Source organism: Thunnus maccoyii, chromosome 18, assembly GCF_910596095.1.
Source record: "Thunnus maccoyii chromosome 18, fThuMac1.1, whole genome shotgun sequence".
In the NCBI taxonomy this organism is placed as follows: domain Eukaryota; kingdom Metazoa; phylum Chordata; class Actinopteri; order Scombriformes; family Scombridae; genus Thunnus; species Thunnus maccoyii.
This window is the reverse complement of record NC_056550.1, coordinates 22,323,340-22,343,619: the sequence shown is the minus strand read 5'-3', so window position 1 is coordinate 22,343,619 and position 20,280 is coordinate 22,323,340. Positions and strand designations below refer to the sequence as shown.

Sequence of the window (20,280 nt, the reverse complement as noted above, 5' to 3'; positions counted from 1 at the left end):
GGGAGGCGTAGTTGGTCTTCTATCTCATTCACCCATAAAGTATATTTCTGTCTCCCTCTCGCCGCCACACGTTGATAGTTTGTAGTCTGGAAGATTGCCGGATAAGGTAATGCTGGAATCTGTTTTTCATAATCTTGACAAAACACAGGATTTATGAACAGGTTACGTCATGATTGTTAGAAAACAAAACATGAGAAATTGCAGGCCTTATGGAATTATCTGATCAACCAAATCATGAAAAGTTGTATTTTTTAAAAAATTATTATTATTTTTACATAAGTTATATATTCATGGTTTTCACCAAAGCACAGCTGTCAAAGTCAACATCCTGTATGATGCCTGGATAAGGATCCCTATCATATATGACCACACACCATTTTTCCAATCAGTTCCACATGAAGTTCTGCAATAGACTGAGCTGTGGTGGTTTTCCAAGGTGTCTCAGTGGCACCTGTTCCTTCCATGTCTACTGTTTAGAGACCAAAACATCTGCAAAGATGAAGCTCTGAGCAAAAGCAGTTTATAATTCATAAAGTAATCCTTGCTGGTATTGCAGAGACAATCTAGAGGAGCATAATGTATTCAAATTACACACTCTAGAGATAAAAACATAAAATGAAACCTGAAGTATTTGCATTGTGCCTCAGATAGTTTGCAGACCATCAGGAAGGAAACTGTCCATTTCCTCAATCTCCTTCTCGGTGACATACATCAGATTAACGGTAAATGGTTGTTTTGAAAGTTGCTCATACAGCACCTTCCCATTTGGAAGATGAATGCCATTTGCTGCTGGTTAGTCAGCCTGCTGTTTAGCCGCTGGTCCAACTCCATCAGCTGGGCCTTTTCCATGTCCTGCCTTGAGAAAATTCCATGTGATCCTCTGAAATCCCATCTAATAGGGAGTTTTGCTAAAAAAAAGAGGTTTTTCTTGGACCTGTACTGTATGGTTGGCCCATCATTAATTACATGCAGTGTGGTTGCTGTTGGGTTTAGTTCTTTGAGGTAGGGGGGTCACTATGTTAAGATGAGCCCAGATAGCTGATGGGTCATGGCGCATTGATGAACAGACAGACGCCACCCCAGTTTTGGTGTGAGCCACACCTGTATGGAGAGTGGCCTGTTGGTGGGAATGAACTGCTTGGACCTCATTCCCATACTTACACAGATAGTTTTCTGCAAAATCGATTTGCAAGACGATACCATCCTCTCCTATATTTTCCTTCAGTGTTCTGAATACTATTATCTGATGTTGTAGTCTGTAGAGTCCCATGCACTTTTTCCTTTGCTGTGAGATGAACTTTTAACTTTTCTTTTTTCCATCCTTTTTCCTCTTCTCCCTCTCCTCAACCTCGCTTCTCCATTCAAACCATCAGATTTGCTCTCCTGCATCAAAGGCGGAGGTTTGCAGTTCTTTATCCTTACAGTCAGAGCACTCCCTGACTGTGCATGCACTCTTTTGTTGCATTTGTGCATGCCACAGACTCAGTTAGGTCATTGAGTTTGGTGCATTTTACCACTTTGTGATAAAACAGTCTGTCTTCCATAAACTGGAGATTTGTATGTATTTTACGGAAGCATAATTAGGCCACTGAGTTCGGTACGTTTTATCACTTTGTGATAAAACAGTCTGTCTGCCATAAACTGCATGTATTTTACAGAGACATGTGTCTCTGTCCTTGATTGTCGGTTTAACAATCCAGAAAGGTCGCTTTTTGCAAAACTTGCTGTATGAAACTGTAACTTCAGGATGCTCAATTCTAAACTTCTGTTGTTGTGTTTTCATTGATTCAATCAGGAGGTGCTTTTGCATTCTTTTCTTGTTCTTTGTAATTGTCTCCTTCTTTCCTGTTGTTATTCTGCTGTTGTCGTCATGCTGCAGAAATGTTGTTATTTTTTCCTGCGCTTCCTTGTTGATTTTGTCACATTGCATTCTTCAGATGTATTGGAGTTTGGTGGCCCTTGTCACATTTGTCTTCATCAGCTCTCATCGGGTGAGAAGAACCCAAACTCCTTTTTTAGCAAAGCGGTATTTCTTCAAAAGCTTACCAGCCACAACTTTGGTGATCACTTGCCTATCTTTAGCAGTTTGCATATTTTGATGTTTCTTTTTTATCCGTGAAAAAATTGTGTTGTGAAACAGCAGAGTTATCCTTCTTTCTTTGCCTAGTCCGTTTGGTTTTGAGCTCTGCTGTGGTCTCGTGTGCCATCTCTAAGAAAAAAAAAAAAGTGTCACATTTATTTATTCTACTATTGTAGTTGACCAACAACATTGGCTTTTTTTTTTAAACTTCGCTACATACAATATGAATTATCTGATAAAGTGTTTTGTTCAATTGTTTAATTTAATATGCAATAATTTTAGTGATATAAGCCAACTGACTGCATTTATAAAACTGGCATTGCCATTTCCACTACAATATGTCTTTTTCATCACAATAAACAAAGTGATGGAAATGACTGTTGTGGAAATGACATTTTGTAACATTTAAAAATCTCATGATATATTAACCTGCATTAAATATACACAAAATACACAATATAAAATGTTATTTTTCTTATTATTTTTACATTCAAAGGAAACATGAACTGTTTGGAGATGACGGCCAATAAACATACTAACAAAAATGTACTTTGATTTGTTCTTATTTCAACTCCCTCTACGGAGTGAACTCTGTCCTCCAGCTGTGTGCTCTCCTGTCACATGATTATTGCTGTGGTCACCAAATAAACAAACCCTAAAAACACTCCATGAATTTACGTTTTGTACAGTGTATGACCCCAAGGAACAGGTGTTCTTTTTATGAAAAATACTAATATATCTTACAACACATCATGCATTTCATTAAAACGGGATTTTATGTGTCATTTGTATTTCGATCAATATTAAATTAAAAATTAATAAGGACTGAATGTTAATGAATGCCAATGGAGTAATCCTGTCATTTCTGCAGGTTAGTACACGTGGCCACATGCAGCCATCTATGAGCTCATCTCTCCCCCTAGCGGTCAACATAATGACGTGTATGTACATTTTCACTTAAATACCGCGACTGTCGACAAAATCTAACTGTTTTCGGTTAAAGGAAAATACGTACTATACTCTGCTCACAAACAACTAAATACAATAGTTATTGTCATATATAAATACAGAGCATATCAGCTGATATAAGCACGAGGGGGTATAGCTCAGTGGTAGAGCATTTGACTGCAGATCAAGAGGTCTCCGGTTCAAATCCGGATGCCCCCTGAGTCTTTTTCTTCTTCTTTAACTAAATGAAACCTACGTACTTGTGGTTAAAGCAGACTCTTTTAGACCCATACGATATCAAAGTGATTACTGCTATGAGGTTTTACTGCTTACTCGTGTGTATCTCTGTATGGATTCAGGCACAATTGTATTTATAGTATGAAAATCTGTATAATTTCTTCTGCAGCGCCTCCAAAAGCAGCTGCTATGACTTCAAGTGTCAACCAAACACCTGTGACATGTTTTTGTTATTACTGGTACTGCAGGAATAAACCAGCCTTTAATAGTATGCTGTGTAACTGAAAGACAGAAGACACCCACTGCACATTTTGCAATAATAATATGTATTTTTAAAAAATGTACACATCATACAATACATACTTAAATATAATTCATAGTCCTTAGCAGCTAGCTTGGTTTCCCTTTCAGGAAATTGCTGTAATATACAGTAAATAATTCAAGTTCAAGCTTTTTTTGTAAAAAAAACATTACTATACATCTTTAGGTCTCACAAAAATGCTGTTGTTCACTGGCATAAAATCTAATTTTATACATGAGGTGCAGGTTTTACCACTGCAGAGTTTCTGAGTAGAGGAGGCCACAGGAGCTACAGTATGTGCTTACATTTCCTTCCTACTGTAAAAGTCTTTCCCTACGGCTTAATACTAGGCAGCTATTAAACTTAGTTTGTCATTGAAAAGCTGTTTTGTAACTAGCAAGGTACTTAACTTGGTTGCACCAGATACACGATAGTACAGGCATACTAGGAGTAGTCAGTGACAGGAGTTACATATCAAAGGTCAAAATGAGATCATGATTAAAAGGTCACCGTGTAGAACAAGAGAAATAAAGAATGTGATGACTCAATCAAACTTTACCCATAAAATATATGCTCTGCCTTGCTCATAATTGCTTAGATGCCCTCAAGATTATTTTGTAACAAGCTACTTGTTCAGTTCTAGTAATTAATGAATGTCTGATACTTTCATTCAATTAATAAAGTATTGTCCTAGCTTAGTGACGACAATTAAATGAAAGATAATGAAGGCAAAAAGGAATGTGACCTTACTGGTCAGGTAGGATCTCTTACGTGGTGCACCTCCACACTTAAGGAAGCTTACAGTAAAAGCACATGAAAGACTTTCTTACTGTGCACGTCTTTAAAACCACAACTGAGAAAAACTTCGCCAGTTAACCAGATTATTACAATATAATCAAACCACCGAGCAGTTTTTGAAGAGTACAAAACACCTGGAGTCCTATTTTACTGGTATCAGGGTGGTGTACGTTCCCACCCCTAAGATTATCCAGATGTCGTCCCGGGACTCCAGACGTGGGGCAGCTCCTTGCAGACTCTAACACAGCTTGAGTAAGACATACTGTAGGTGTGGCGAGGCGGGCTCTATCACAGACGCCATCGTGGCCTCTGCAGTGCCAAAGAGGTTGGGACAGTTTGAGGAAGTATGATCCACTGGATGGCTCTTCAGTTTGCAACAACGTGAGACTTCATCCAGTCCAGACTGGCAGGTAGACTGGGAGGAGGGGAAAAAAAAGAGACAGACATTTTAAGAGAATATAGATCAAAGTCATTTTTAGGATTGACTCATACGCTATGAATTATCATAGACAGAAAGAGAGAGTGTGTGCGATGCATCACTGAGACTCACCCTTCTCCTGTCAGGGCGCAGCAGGCTTGGACATGCCAGGAGTGTGTTGTGATGGTGTCAAGTGTGAGGCACTGGGAGATCTCTGCCGCTGTTAGTGAGCCCTTCATGTCTTGTTTGTTGGCCATAATGAGAATGGCGGCATTCTGCAAGTCCTACATCCAAAAAAAAAAAAGATGGGTTACAAAACCCTGCTCTCGGTATCAATTTATGGAGCTGAGCATTTCCAGTGAAAACCCCAAAAATGTCCTCATGTCAACTTTGAGAACAGCAGCCTCAGCGGAATATCTAAACACACGTTAGTCTGCTGACTGAAACAGTCTGATGTTGAAACTTCCTCATCACAAACTGTGTCATGGGTTAGCAGTCTGGTTTTTTACGTATATGGCACAACTCTGAAAGCGTGAGTGTATCCAAGACGTCAAAACATAAATAACAGACACTCACCGGGGCAGTTTGACTGCGTAACAAAAGGGTTTTACGTCAAGGAAAAAAACAAAAACAAAAGAAAATGGCAGAATTTGTTTTTGACTTGATTTACCTTAATGATTGATGGTAAAAAGAAAAAAAACAAACCAAGACTTTTGAACTAACACACACACATCTGTCAACACAACTTGAATTATACCTCATGTGCGAGCATTCGATGCAGTTCTTCTTTAGTGACAGTCAGTCGCTCCCGGTCAGTGCTGTCCACAACCAGAATGACAATCTGAAAGTGCCACATAAACATATAAATATCACATCAATAAATAGATTATCTCACATTATCAGTGATTTCTGTAATGATAGCAGGGAGCACAAAACGTCTGCAAAGCCCCGTTGCAGACATGTAACACAGTTTATTATAAATGGTTATGTAACAGTTCTTAGAGTTTATCACTGCAAGGCGCCAAAACAGGTGCAATAACTCGGTCAGCACTGGCCTATAAACTTTTACACTCAAGGTTTCTGTCTTTCTTCTGGTATATCAACTTCTCAGCCACAAGTGTCATTAATATTTTGAATTTTCAGTGCTCATCTCTCTTATTTAGATGTAGTTTCCACTAGTTTCAGTAAGAAAAACAGCTTTTTTTGGGGGGGGAACACAAGTCCAAGAGACACAAGAAGAAAGCCAGCTAAACCAAAAGTCAAACGTGTAGGCTAAGTATAAAAACAAAATGTGCTCATATGTGACATGAACAAGCACACGCTGGGACAGAAAGTGATCCGTACCTCTGTGTTACTGTAGTATGAATACCAGCTGGCTCGAAGGCTCTCCTGGCCTCCGATATCCCAAACCAAAAACTGAGTGTTTCGTACTGTGATCTGCTCAACGTTGCTGCCAATGGTTGGCGATGTGTGGACGGCTTCCTTCGTCAGGCTGGACGTGTTTGTGTGGGAGGGAGAGGAAAACAAAAAAAAAAATTAAGATATGAAGCATTTGTTATAATAATATGATGCTATGTTGGCCTCAGAAATATAGCCTGATCAATTATGTGCTACACTTACAATTGGTAGAGGATTGTTGTCTTCCCAGCATTGTCCAAGCCCACAATGACGACTTTGTGCTCTGTAAGAAAGTTCAACATGTTATGTTATTTTTTTTCCTGCAAACTGGATTATTTGCACTCACTATTCTCACTTGAGCTGACCTTGAGTTGCATAATTTGTTTAAAATCTAGCATCACATGTCAGACACACACAGATAAGATAAAGACAGGAACAGGACTGTGATGTACTGATCAGTGGAATAATTACATCACTGCATAGCAGTTCTACCAGTCTAACAATGGCTTTGAGCCAAGTTTCATATACATCAAGGGTTCGGCAGAAAACAAGGATAAAGTTAGTGAAAACTAGGCCTGCAACTAAAGATTATTGTCATTAGTGATTAATTGATTAATCATTTTGTAAAAAAAACATGTGAAAAAGCAGCGATCACAGTTTCTTAGAGGCCACAGATGTCTACAATTTACTTGTTTTGTCTGACTTACAGTCCAAAACCAAAAGATATTAAATTTAGTGTCATATATGATAAAGAAAAACGCCAAATCCTCAAAAGGCTTTCAGCAGAGAATGTGTGAGTGGCAATATTTAAGACTGTGTGAAAGGCTACACAATAACAATTCATGTCTTCTATTAAAGTCTCTTTTATAATTATGTTCAACGTATATTTTCTCATTTCGGATATTCATACCCTAATATACTTTAAAAGATGCTCGAAAAGCAGCTGACAAACGAAAACAAATGACAAAACTGACGCTGGAAAAAGTAGCGGTGTGAAGTGAAGTTATAGTTTTTTACCTCTGTCGCCGAACACAGCCATCATCTTGGTCAGGAGGAATCCCATGTCCAACAAGTGTGTGTGTAAAGGTGAGAGACGAGTAAAAAAATATAAATCCAGAAAACTCTCCTGATGGAGACAATACTCGGTATTTGTTAAGAGCTCTCTGACTGACGGACAAACTATTTTCCTACAACTAATATCAGCTTCAGCATAGCGTTAGTGGGTGGCGCTTATAGAGATATTTTTCAGTCGAATGAGTCACGGACAAAGGGCATAGTAGTGCTGCGTTCAAGTGCTGTGGGTAATATCCCACTTCAGCACGTGAGGGAGCCAGTAGAATAGTAAACATACCTCAGCTCAACATATCATTGGTGATGGACTATTGATCGGACAAAACAAGACATCTGAAGGCGTCACCTGGGGCTGTGGGGAACCATGACGGATATTTTTCACTACTTTCTGGCATTTTACAGACAAGACTATTAATTGATTAATTGAGAAAATAATTGGCAGCTTAATTAATAATGAAAATAGTCACAGCTCTGCCCAGGACAGTTTTTAGCATCCCAAAGGTTATTTTAATAATTAATGACAAAATGTATAAACATTATTTTTATATGCTACTGTTTGTTTGTGACAATACCAATGCAATTAGATTTGTGACAGATACATCATTGCACTCTTTATCAGAATGCAGGATGGCCTTCTCTCTGTGTAAAAAAGATAGCATACTTGTTTACTTACAAAGGTTACCATTTTATCTATCCTCATTCCTCTTCTGGACAGGTGGAACTTGTCTTTCTGCAGACTTCAGCTTCAGTTAGAAATATCTTCCATCAGTAAACACTGAGCTTGGAAAGTCAGCTTTCAAACATGCTGCTCCATTCTCATGAAATAATTTACAACAGATCCTAAAGCTCAAGCTGTCCTTGAGTATTTTCAGAAAACTCATTAAAGTTCTGTATCTGATGGGGTTTTTTTAATGTCTATTTTTATGATGTAAACTCGGCATACTTGTGAAAGAGATCTCCTGTACATCAATGTGTTCTTCCTGAGTGTACATAAAGGTATATATAACTCATTTGACTGATTTTTTAAAGCACAATCAGTGATTTATTTGTTTTTATATATATCTGGAACCCACCATCTCTCGTCATATAGACTCCAAACTAATTTCAGACAACAACAAAATCAAACTTTTTAATGTTTTAAATGCTGTCAATCATTAAAATTTATAAATACACCAAAGTAAAATATTTGGGAAATACAGAAATGCATTTTAATGAACTAATTCATGTCAAACTCTTCATTGATACCTGTAATTCATATGTTCAGAGCATTTCTGATTTGTCTTTAACTTGTAGCTCAGTTGTTTAACATTTGTTTTTTTAATATTTTTTTCTAACATTATCTTTAAGTGTCCATTTTCCTCTGTTTTTATCTATCATTATCTGCATGTCTGTGCTATCTGCGCTCTAAATTGAAACAAAAAGCACCAGGTAAAGGTAAACAAAAGCTTAATTGAAAAATCACTGCACACCAACAACACACATCCTACCTCATGTGTCGGAGCTCAGAAGTCAGAGTTTAGCCAGCAGCACTTGAAGGCCACATAGACATAAACGTTTCCTCTATCACACCGACGACAGGCGTGGACGGATGACGCAGCTCGTGACGCTACTGTCCAGTCTATATATGGAAAGCGAAGTGAAGCAGTTTCCCTTCCTCTTTTTGAGTATCAGGAACATGATTATGAAGCGGGAGGTGAAAGCAAAACTAGGTGTAGGAATCCCCCTGAATTTCCGTTGACCCATCGAGTGTTCCTGGGTATTTCCAATAACTGACCCAATAACAACATCGATAATAACAGATGTTGTGAAGATTCAACATGATTATTGGCTCTAAATATCTAAAAACACTGATTAAAAGAAAGTTTTAGATTCATCCTACAATGTTCTCCAAGATGACAAAAATGATGAGATTAAAATGATGTATTCATTAATCCTCCCTACAAATCCTAATTGGTCTGCTGACTCAGCTGTACTGGTCTGAATATTCTGACTTGACCTTTGACCTCTTAATCTGCCCTAGCTGCTCTGTTTGGGGTCTTTTTTTCAGGTTAGGTTAATGAGAGTAATCCCATCTCTATTTTAGAGGATTAAAGCTACTAGAAGTGATAGTGACAAACGTTTCTCAGTCCACCTGTACATATTTCTCACTTCTAGATTCTATTTTTAGGGTGTTTGTGTGGAGTGCATTACAGGAAATATAACAGTTTCACCAAAAACATGCCACAATTTCTTTTTTATGTTCTTTTAATCTTAAAATATATTTAAAACTTAAGCTACTTTGTGCAGTTTTTATGCAGTTTTGCTGTCATGCCTTTGTTTTTGCCCTTTGTGACTAAAATTAAAGTGTGGAACATACACATCAATATATCCTGAAGTGAATGTGAGGTATAATTGTTTAACTTAACTTGTTTAGCTCAAACTCAGATCTGTTCCTCTGATATTACACTCATCTAGGCACACTTGGGCTCTGTCTAGCACCACAACAGACCTTGTTACATATTACTGCGATGTAAGGCTCACGTTTGAGTTTCATGTGGAAACCGCTTCTTTGTTTGTGACATTTTCTCCTTTGCAGAGCATGGGTGAGCTGCAGATGAAGATATAACAGTGCCAGATCTGAGAAGTAAAAACCACATCCTGGGCTCAGATGCAACAATCTAACTTCTGACTTCAATCTTTTTTTTTTTACCTATTATGTTTCCTCCATGACTCAAAGACTTGGTGGATGGATTAAAATGTGCTGAAATTTAAAAATAGTGTTCTGGTGATAATAGTTCGTAGAAACAATCAAGTGAGGAAGTTGAAGTGTTCAAAAGAAGTAAACAGTCTAGTCTTTGAGCTCCAGAAGAAGAAAAGCTTACTCCATTGTACTCTATGGTTTCCTCAGGACTGAAATCTCTTTGCAAATGTCCTGAGAGAAATAAAAAAACATGGATGTATGTGCGTGTACAACATGTCACAAGGTTAAAACACTTGCATCTTTGGAATCTGTGTATGATAATCACATTTTTCCGCATCAATGAAATGACACAATTGCATTTTCTGCTTAAATTTTTAATTAAAATACGAATTTATCCACAGATTAAAAATGAAAGGCAGAAAAAGCAAAATGTAGCTACAATCAGGCACCAATGATACATGTCATTTCATATTTTTAACAATTGCGATAACGCAACAATAACATTATTTACTGATCATTATTTAATATTTATTTATTCAACTGAAGACAGGGGCGGGCCGAAGCAGCCCGCCAAAGACATTCATGGATTCTCCATTATAGATAACTGAGTAAAGACCAAAGTTGATCCTACCCCCTGTATCACCCCCCACCCTACTTGTTACGCCTCTCACTACCTCACAAGAACTGAAGATTTAAAAAAAAAAAAAAAAAAAATGTCCACAGGAAAAAAAAAAAAAATATCAACACTAATTCAGTCAGAAATCAAGAGTAAGAAGAGAGTGGTATTTAATATCAGACTAGCTAGCTGTTTGGGGGTGAAGTTCGGAGTGAATAACCACACACAAGTACTTTTTATATAACCATTAGCCCTGGAAAAACAGACGACAAAGCTGGTGCAAAGAAAACAAGATGTGCTGGAGCGACAGCAACGGGCTACGGTGCAGAGTAGCCACAAGAGACACGAAAAGACAAGGACATGGCATGAAAACGAGTGTAACAAGAGTTAAGACATCCCACCGTAGCAGTGGTGGACATGGCTTGGCGAGACATTCCGGCACTTGTGATTGGAGTTTTCTTGAAATGAGGGTGTTTTAGGGGGTGGGAGTGACTAAGGCAGGACACTTCATTCACACGACTACAACTGCAGTGCTGCTTTTAAATCTGCACCACATTACAAAACCAGAGAACGAGTGAATACTGCGGGCGCCCTCAGCACCCACGAAGAAGAGGAAAACAGAAACGGGAGGACTGGGTCAGACGTGTACAGTCGGGTACAGTGGCTGAACCACGTCAGGGAAGAAGTAAACGTCTTTGGAGTGTATTTCTTTGTTGTTATCAAGCTGACATGAGTGTAGCAACAGCGATAAATTCTCGTGTTTTAAATATGGCAACTTCTCCACCAGCTTTTTTTTAAGGTCTGGGTGATAAAGTGGAGGTGACAAACTCATAACTCGTGGATCTTAGAATAGGCGGAAACCCTGAAATCCAAAAGCACTGAGTGAGATTAAGGTAAAGAGAAACCCTGACACTGTACATGGGGACGGTGACATTAGACCCTGTTTAAGACTGCAGAGGACAGACACGACAGACTACAGCTCTACCAGCCTTCACACTCTACGACTGAAGGAGAGATTGAGTCATACGGATCACAATCATAGATTCACAATCGTAACAATTACTGTCCTCGTGCTGTCAGTATAGAAATCTATGATATTCATGCAGTATTAACATAGGAAACAAAAAACAGACCAATATTATTTTTTTCTAAACATAAATAAATTGAATTGCAAGAAGAAGTTGACGAGAATGGCATCTGGCAGTTGATGTATTTCTTTACATTATACTGGGATGTAAACAGATTAATTTGTTTAGCCTGACTGGCATGGCCCCAAACCCACACTTCAGTTCCCTCTGAACCCCCTTCATCTCTCCCTGCTCTCAGTCTGTCCAGTAGCTTCCTTTGCCTCCGTGGTATGATGTGTACTCAGCGGATGTAGACGTCCCTTCCCCAGTCGTCCTGGTTCTTGTTGCGGCTCATGTTGGCCCCTGTGTCCACGGGGTCCTGGCAGTAACGCTCCCTCAGCTTGGCACGTCCATGCGGCTGCGTCTGGCTCGGCATCGGAGGGTGGTTCAGGTTTTCCTGGTCTGGCTCAGCGCCTTCGTCTTCCCAGGAGGCCTGTCGGCCGTGATGCTGCGCCAGGTGGAGGCGACTGCCCCCGCCCCCTCGGTAGGGCTCGGGCTCTTCGTAGGGGTCAGTCTCAATGTCCATGCAGGAGTCGCCGGCCTCGGTGTAGGCAGAGTCCCGGCTGCCCTGCGTCTCGGAGTCGAAGGTGTCCTGCCGTGACAGGCCCCGGCCGCTCCCACCTCGTAGCTGGCCACGAGAAGAGCGCAGGTATGTCTGCTGCTGCTGCTGCTGCTGAGGCTTTCCTCCCAAGTCTGTCTGGTAGTCATGCAGAGTGCCGCTCCCACCACACTCTGTCAGAGGCCCTTCCCGCTTCTGCTCACCGTGTACCAGGTATGGCCCCTGCAGCGAGTCACAGCCATGCCACACAGCAACCATGCAGAGACACAAACAGCAGAGCAAAACCAAACTGTGAGTGGTTAGTCAGCAGGGTTAGCATGAAGCAGGGAATACAACACAGGACATCCAAAACAAACAAACAAACAAAAAAGAAACACACACGCACACAATGAACTAAAATTTTCTAGCTGGAAGACTTTGCATTGAAAGCATTAAAGCTCATGACTGACATCGCTCTAATAGCAATTACTCAATTAGTCAAAGCACATACGTTTTACAAACGGATCCATTTTTAAAATCATGTTACCTACCAGCAAACAAAAACACACCCGAGCAGTTAATCAACAAGCAGACTGAATATTTACCATTACAACAGTGCCACCTTCTGGCTGACTGACTTGATGGTACAAAAAAAAAAAGCAGAAATAGCACCACAACTACCAGATGATTACGTAATTAATTCAGCTCTGCATCATATTATGTTTACATTGACACACAGAGCTGAAGAGATTTAATAATCATATGTAAATTAAGAGATACAAGTGAATTTAAAGTGCATTTGACTATTCTATAGATTAGTTTTGTTGTCTGAAGTGAAAGCCTTAATAAATGTGTAGAAGGAGGCAGTTTCAGATATAAAACATGTTTCTAGCCATCTGGTGTTCATTGTTAAGTGTGGAGCTCATCATAATTATGAGTAACCAGTAGTAACTTGGAAATAAAGACATAGTCGGTTTAGTATTTTTCTGTTAAAATCATTTTTAAAACGATAATAAATGAAATCGGACAGATTGTTAGTAACAGCCTCCGCCAAACTAAGCACTTCTGTTTGAAGAGGCGGACATGACTTGCTGTTTTCAGGGGTGGTGCCATGGCAACACGGAGGAGGACAGCAAACTGGATTCAGCCTCCCAGAGAAGAAAAAGTGCTGGAGAAAGGAGGCCACAGAGCTAAAGAGGACAGGGTGGGGGGCAGGAGGTATCATTTTACTCTTGATTACAGTGAAATGGAGGGGGCCCCCAGGGGCAGAGGTGCCTTATGGGTTATTCCTTAAGTCCAGTGTGGACTGAGTTGAGCAGCTCTCACAGTTATAATAGTGCAGGGAAGGAAACGCTGACCTGTTAAGATACAGACTGTGTAATTTTACTTGTGGATGTTCTCGAAACTTTGTGTGAATGTGTGTCGTGACTCCTCATTTGTGTTGTGTTTCTATATACAGCATAAACAGGGTTTTAATGCATTCTTCCTTCAGGGTAAAGGGATCAGGCTGCTGGGTTTTGGTTGAGGTTGAGTTGCCAGAGTCCCCCCCCTTCCTCTCTCTGCTGGACTTCAGAGAGCGTGTTCTTCCACTTTTTCATCATTGGCTACAGGCCCGTCCATGTCAGGCCACAGATCCAAATTTCTGCGCAGGGAGGTGAGCACCTGTACCTGCAGGTTGGAGACGGGCTCAGGAGAGGCAGCCAGGGCTGCCGTGGCCATGGTACGGTTGAGCAGAGGGTTGGGTGGGTTGCTGCTCGGAGGGTGTGTCGCCTTCCAGTAAGCCTCCAGGTAGTCAGCCAGGTGCTCGCAAGCATCCTCCAGCTGGTTCTCGTCCAGGATGATGTCAAACAGTTCCTGCACGTAAAAATAAAATAAACATTTTTTTTGGGGGGGGGGGGTTTCAGGTTTTACAGAGCCAAAATGGATGTTTGCTGTTTTAATAGAGGCTTCTCTCATGACACAAAACTCACAGGTGGGCACTGAGCCAACTTGTCCGCTGCCACCATCTGCACATTTAGGTGTTTAGCCTGGGACTTCCCCCTGGATTTGATAAGCCTCTGGAGAACCTGGAGGGAGATAACAGCACAGCGTTTACTGAAACAACAATTATTTACGTTTATTATTTATGTATTGCACAGAAGCATGCTGTCATAATTTTAAATTGAAAAAAAAGCTTACATTTAAAGGTACCCTGCAGAGTTTTTGACCACTTGTAGGAGCAGTGTTTTTTGTTGGTTTCATGCTATTCTACTGCAGTTGGTTGTCATAACACATCAATAAATGTAGCATTACAAAAGCAATGAAAAGGGCAGGCAAGCCAACATGGATGTAAACAATCATGAAATGTTTTTTTATGAGGGAGTCAAATTTGTTAGACGATTTAGTGTGAAAATCTGAATGTAAAACTCAAAGGTCATCTTCTGCCATACCTTAGGTGAGGCTATTTTGATATAGACAATGATGGGAGCCAGGGAGGTCTTAGCCAGCTGAGAGGGGTGGTTGATGGTGTCCGCGTCTAGAGCGACCAGCTGGAGAGTGCGGGCCAGCTCAAAGATACGCTCAATCTCACTCTGCACCTCCGCTGAAGGCCCAGGAAACAGATAAGACACGTGAGCAAAAACAATCATGTAAAACTTCTCTCCCTTGAAGAGACACGGTTTATCAGCCATACTTCCTTTTACTTAGTGCACAAGTACATAACTGGCATGTTAGTACTTAATCATGCATGTCGAAATTTTAGAGAAAACAGTTCCAAGCATATGAATCAGATCAGATCACGGTTTAAGTTCCATTTATGCACAGCTAAATGGAGCAGTGCTGCATTCTCATTCTGCGGCCACCTCCCGACTATTCCTTATGCACTTCTCATCTTTTTCATTTCACAGTTGCAAAGGAAGGAGGCACTTAAGAATGAGATGCCACTGCATCTGGAATAACCAATAATAAGGGCACAATTTCTCACCATGTAAATAAAACAAAAACAAAAACAAAAAAAAAACACCCTCATCAAACAAATGAAGTGGAACATTAGTTTTTGTTAGAGCTAATAGACACAGCAGTAATTATTCTATCAGGTGAACCACTCAAGTCTGCGGACTGCTTGGGCGTTTTGTTTTCATTGTTCCTCTCAATAACAGCCTAGAAGAGCTTGTTATTTAGCATTTCGAGCACAGTCCCCCCACACCCCCTCTCTCTCTTTTTTTTTTTTATCAGCCTGTTGACGTGTAAGGAGAGAGATTAAAACGGAAACTAGAATGTTCCTCGCCTGTCTAGTCGAACCTCATCGCCTCCGAGGTGTGTGTGCTGCCATCCCAGCGGCAGCGAGAGATAACAGGGGCAAGGCAATCTGCAAAGACACGGGGCCTGCACACATTTTAGCAGCCTCCAGAGGGCTGAGGGATAAAGAATTAAAGCTGGAGGCGAAACAGGGCGTCCGCTGAGTGATAAGAAACATGAACTTTAACTCATATAAAGACATAGCAAGAAAGGTTTCCATTAACCTCAACAAAAACTTTTGCAAATTTGGATTTGACTTCAGTGAGATCTTGCTTCTGCACTATGAATAGAAAAAAAAAAACCCAACCACACTGAGTTTATGAGGCTTAGGTCTAGCTTCTATTGAGGCTATCCTTGGGTATGACTGCACACATACAGTAAAGGGACAGCATCAGGTCGCAACATAAGGGTGAGATCAGTATAAAAAGTATCGGCTTCCTTCTCTGCTCGCTCCTGCTCACAGTTGTAGAGCAGCTACCAGTCGCCCTTCTGCCCTCCCACGGATCTGTTCCCGCTTTGGTTTTGTAACGCTTTCCTTTTTGTTGGAGACTACAGGCTGTCACACAGAAGTATGAGGAACAGAAAAACTGACAGGCAAGCAGACAGGCAGACAAACAATGTATGAGTGGATGATGAATATAGTGAGAAAAAAAGGGGGAGGGAAGAGGGAAAGAGGGCTTCATTGTCTTGTTGGAAGGAGAGCATACGTACCCAGTACGTCTGAATCAAAAGAGGGTGGGGGAAGAAGATGGGTGGTGGGAGAGAGAAAGGGGGAGGCGGGTGAAGGGCAGAAAAGACAGGATGAAGAGAGAGAGGAGGCCAGATCAGACTCAGGCAGTCAGAGCAGGTACAAAAGGGGAAAAAAATGATACTTTCAGGTCTTTGGATGATGAACAATGGTACTTTGATGATTTGTTCACCTTTACAGTCTCTAAAATGAAACTATAGTGTATCAACTTGTAAATATTGCAGAAATAATGTTTTGTGATCCAGGTAGCCCGCAGATTCATCACATTCAAAATGTAAATTTGAATCTTAAATTATCAGGAATTTAAGCTGCTTTTCTGATATTTTCGATATATTCTTTTAAGATTTCAACTCCTTTTTTAACATGTTAAATGTGTTTAATTTTAATATGAAAACCGAGCTTTCTTTAAAAGTGACAGTAAAGAATAACTCTGGTGACAATCAACTGATCCTACTAATTAACTTGTCTGTTTATCCAAAGCCTCATATAGCTCACTACTTACTAACATATGTGTATAAATTTGCCATTGAAAATATGGATATCTATCTATCTATCTATCTATCTATCTATCTATCTATCTATCTATCTATCTATCTATCTATCTATTGAAACACACTCAAAGAGCGATATAGGTATGAAACACAGATAGTGAAAGATAGTTAAATGAATGTTCAGCCATGTGACGTGATGAAAAGAAAAGTTTTCCAATTGCCTAATCTCCATTGCAGTATTTCTCTTTATATTATGAACCATCAAATAACAACAACAACAACAACCAAAAAAAAAAAAAAGATCCTAGCTGTTGTCAGTTGTCTGAGTGGCAACTTCTCAATTTTGTGGAGAGCTGAAGTGTGTAGTCTTACCCAGGCTGGAGCGGGTACTGGAGCGCTCAATGATGGTGTGTTTGCTGGGGTTGTTGAGGACTGAACGTTTGGCCAGGGAGATGTCTGCTGTCACCCGTGTGATGGATATCCTGAAATAGTGATCAAGTGCACCAGTTGTTACTAGATTGGTAAACAGAAACCTTATAAACTAAAGCCTGCATGATAGCAACTAGATTCTTACCTGCCCTCAAACTTGTGTTTCAAAAAGTCAAAGAGTGCTTTCTGCATCATGTCTGTCACCTAAAAAGGGAACAGCAGGTATAAGATAACACACATATGGAAGTGAAGTATATAAAACAAGCACATGCTGCTCATTTCGTCTCCTCACCTCGTAGCCTTTGAGCGACGGCCCGACTAGGATGATGGGTCTCATGGAGGGAACCACGTCATAGGGGGGGACATGCTCCATCTGTGCCAGGAAAGGAAAGCACCAACATCGGGGTGAATCGCCTTAGTCGTGGCGTGTCTGACATTCTGTACGTTTACACACTTGCAAAAAAAGCTCACACAGATCTACAGTCACAGAGAGTTACACCCACGCATACATAAATCAAAATTAACTCAACACAATAGCCCTCTCTCCTCCTTGTCCTCCTTTCCCCCGCTGTGAGCAGTCAGATTGATAGATGGCGAGTTTCAGACGCTGGAGTCCATTTGTTTTATTGACAGCTTATGAATGTTAGGAGGCAGGGATCAATTTCTCACAGAAAGCGCTCGCTTCTATTTCTTAGTCTGCAGTCTCACATAATTAGTGTCCATAATTAAAGTAGACGCCAGTGTCAGGAGAGCTCTCATGACTGCGCTGCTGCTGCCGCCGCCACCGCCGCTCTAACACAAACGTCATCCTTCACACTTCTCTCTTTTTGTTATGCAGAAACACTTGAGGGGAATTGTCAAGTTATGACTGCCAGTAACTGAGCTGTATACAGCGCCACTTGTAAAAAAATGGACTTTTTACATTCGTGCTTCAACATTTTGTTCTTTAAACAAATTCAATAATCCCAATTTTTTTTTTTGCCATTTAAGATGAAAATCTAAAATATGACTTTTACCTGCGTTATTTATTGTTTTTTAAATGGATTTCTGGGGTTAAAAATTTTTTTAAATATAGAGCACAACATGTACTGGAGTGTTTCCTTAAGCCATTCACACTTAAAATGGAGAAACATTATACAGAACACCCACTCACAAACGCTCCATATTGTAGAGCATGAACTTTAGGCTTATTCATACATTATGAATCATGAAAAGAATGATTCATCTATAAGGACTCCATAAGCATCTGTCTTCTTTAGAAGCCGTCTGTTTTCCAATGAGAATGGGGTGAAAACAGTTACATGTCCTATATACTCCGACAACAGGAAAATTGGATGGGTTTTTTTTTTTTTTTTTTCCTCTTTTCTTTTTAGATCTGTATTCCAAGCACGCCTCCTCCTCCGTGTGTGTGTGTGTGTGTGTGCTGCGCAGCTCTTCAAGCAGGAGGAGATAGTGCTGGAGAGCCCTGCTCCACTACATTACATTACATAAAGCGGAGCAACGGAAGCTCATTTCACCTCATTTGTATTCACAGAAGCTAAAAATACATATTTTAAAAGTTTCCAAATGGCTCTTGTCTCTAAAGGGGCAAAGCTGGAGCACCGAACATAACAATAGTGCTTGTTCGTTAGCACGGCGCACAATGTAGGGATGATGATGTACTGTACATAACAGAATATTCTTTTTAAATAGTAATGTTTAGAGATGGTGGTTGACAGTTGCTATGTTTACAATAAGTTAAAAATGGCTTTAAAATACATAAAAAATAGGATTTTTTTCAGGTAGATACTAAAAAATGTTTGACTCAAGGGAAGAGTTGAATATTTAGTAAATATGTTTAACTTTAAAAAATGGCATTCCCAAATCCAAATGGTTGTAGCTCCTGAACCACAGTGACTATATGCGTAAATAAGGTCTCACCAGAAAGGAAACCTCTTAAAGTTTCTTGTGAAAGTGACAGAAACATTCTAGGTGATACAGAAAAAGAGCAGAGGGTCCTTGAATTTAGCAAAAATTTAAACATTTTGTCTACTTAGAATAAAAAAAAAGTCTTTTCAGTCTATATAACAGCCCATGGTTTTGTCTGTAAAGGGCGAGGGCAGCATGGGGCTGTAAAGTAAATACCGCTGAATACCTGCCTCAAATTTGAGGAAGATAGCACACAGTATGACAACTCTATAGTGTGTTTTTTTTTTAATGGAAAGGTCAGGGCGGATTCCAAAAAGGACATTTGGAGAATAACTTTTGTGAACATGAGGTCTTCCTGATCATGGTGAAATCACAAGAATGGGAGAGAGGGGAGGGACAACTTGCGCAGTTAAAAAGGTTAATATTAGGATAATGCTGTGATAACTATTGGAATAAATATATATCTGTATCACCTACTACTAACACACTTCTTTGCCTTGCAGCCTAATGCTTGTTGATATGATTCAAATTGTGCTGAAAAGCATAAAAACAGCTGATTGTGGGCTCTAATCAGCCATCATAAATGGAAATGAAAGCATGTCAGGGTGTATTACTGTTACGCTCTGACTAACAGACACTGGGATGGATCTGCACCTGCATCTACACACTGACAGCTGTGATACAAGCTCATGGGAAATGACCGGAAATGACAGAGGCGACACTATGATTTACAAATGATCTCATGAATATTTGTGCTTGGAAGCATGAGAAGGTACTGTGAAAATATTCTGCACACAAAAACCAAACTGAATTCTTACCCCTTTGAAGCTTTTACTGTATAATATGACCACAAGTTACCACAAGAAGGGAAATGTAAGACAAGGCGACAGAGGATGAGGAGACAGAGAGAAAAAAATGTTGAAATGTTAGAGGTTAGTCTCGTTAGAAAAACGAACCACACTCACCGACTTCTGTTTCTGTTTAGCTGGGCCACCTACAGTATCATTCCACACAAAAGCCAGAAGAGACAAAAAAAAGCACAAAACACAAGAGCACATTTAGTTATTGACAGGTTAGGATTAAGGGGGTTGGATGGGGGGGGTTGGGAGAGGAGCTGTTTATTGATTAAAACAGAGTTTATACTGACTGCATCCACTGAGGCTTCATTTTAAAAAAGACTCTGACCGATATGCAGCAGCAGCCATTTCAGAGTGTA

The 20,280-nt window shown here is 40.1% G+C and overlaps 2 protein-coding genes and 1 non-coding gene across 4 annotated transcripts in view; 1 reads left to right on the top strand and 2 right to left on the bottom strand.

Moving 5' to 3' along the window:
- The first annotated feature begins 3,175 nt into the window (after positions 1-3,175).
- trnac-gca lies at positions 3,176-3,247 on the top strand. Its single transcript has one exon. It is a non-coding gene; the product is annotated as a tRNA-Cys (tRNA).
- Positions 3,248-3,572: 325 nt separating this feature from the next.
- On the bottom strand, positions 3,573-7,426 carry arl5c (ADP-ribosylation factor-like 5C). The gene is made up of 6 exons (XM_042392756.1): positions 7,198-7,426; positions 6,403-6,463; positions 6,127-6,274; positions 5,540-5,623; positions 4,915-5,066; positions 3,573-4,779 (listed from the first exon to the last, which is right to left on the bottom strand). The coding sequence occupies exons 1-6, from the start codon at positions 7,241-7,243 to the stop codon at positions 4,731-4,733; spliced, it is 540 nt and encodes a 179-aa protein (XP_042248690.1). The 5' UTR covers positions 7,244-7,426; the 3' UTR covers positions 3,573-4,730.
- Positions 7,427-10,309: 2,883 nt separating this feature from the next.
- Positions 10,310-20,280, bottom strand: part of cacnb1 (calcium channel, voltage-dependent, beta 1 subunit) — a 30,607-nt gene continuing 20,636 nt past the window's right edge. The window contains exons 8-15 of one of the 2 annotated variants that reach the window (XM_042393557.1): positions 17,449-17,529; positions 17,302-17,360; positions 17,100-17,209; positions 16,200-16,208; positions 14,642-14,793; positions 14,183-14,278; positions 13,881-14,066; positions 10,310-12,455 (exon numbers count right to left, since the gene is read on the bottom strand). In XM_042393557.1, the coding sequence (XP_042249491.1) occupies positions 11,916-12,455; positions 13,881-14,066; positions 14,183-14,278; positions 14,642-14,793; positions 16,200-16,208; positions 17,100-17,209; positions 17,302-17,360; positions 17,449-17,529 (1,233 nt within the window). In that variant the 3' untranslated portion in view covers positions 10,310-11,915. Of the gene's footprint in view, positions 12,456-13,880; positions 14,067-14,182; positions 14,279-14,641; positions 14,794-16,199; positions 16,209-17,099; positions 17,210-17,301; positions 17,361-17,448; positions 17,530-20,029; positions 20,059-20,280 lie in introns of both variants that reach the window. The other variant, XM_042393558.1, reaches the window with a different exon arrangement.

Coding starts and splice junctions, on each gene's coding strand:
- arl5c (XM_042392756.1), bottom strand. CDS start 7,243: ATGGGATTCCTCCTGACCAAGATGATGGCTGTGTTCGGCGACAGAG. Junction 6,275..6,402: donor ACAACAATCCTCTACCAATT/GTAAGTGTAGCA, acceptor AAACACGTCCAG/CCTGACGAAGGAAGCCGTCC. Junction 5,067..5,539: donor ATCGAATGCTCGCACATGAG/GTATAATTCAAG, acceptor TTTTGGATGTAG/GACTTGCAGAATGCCGCCAT.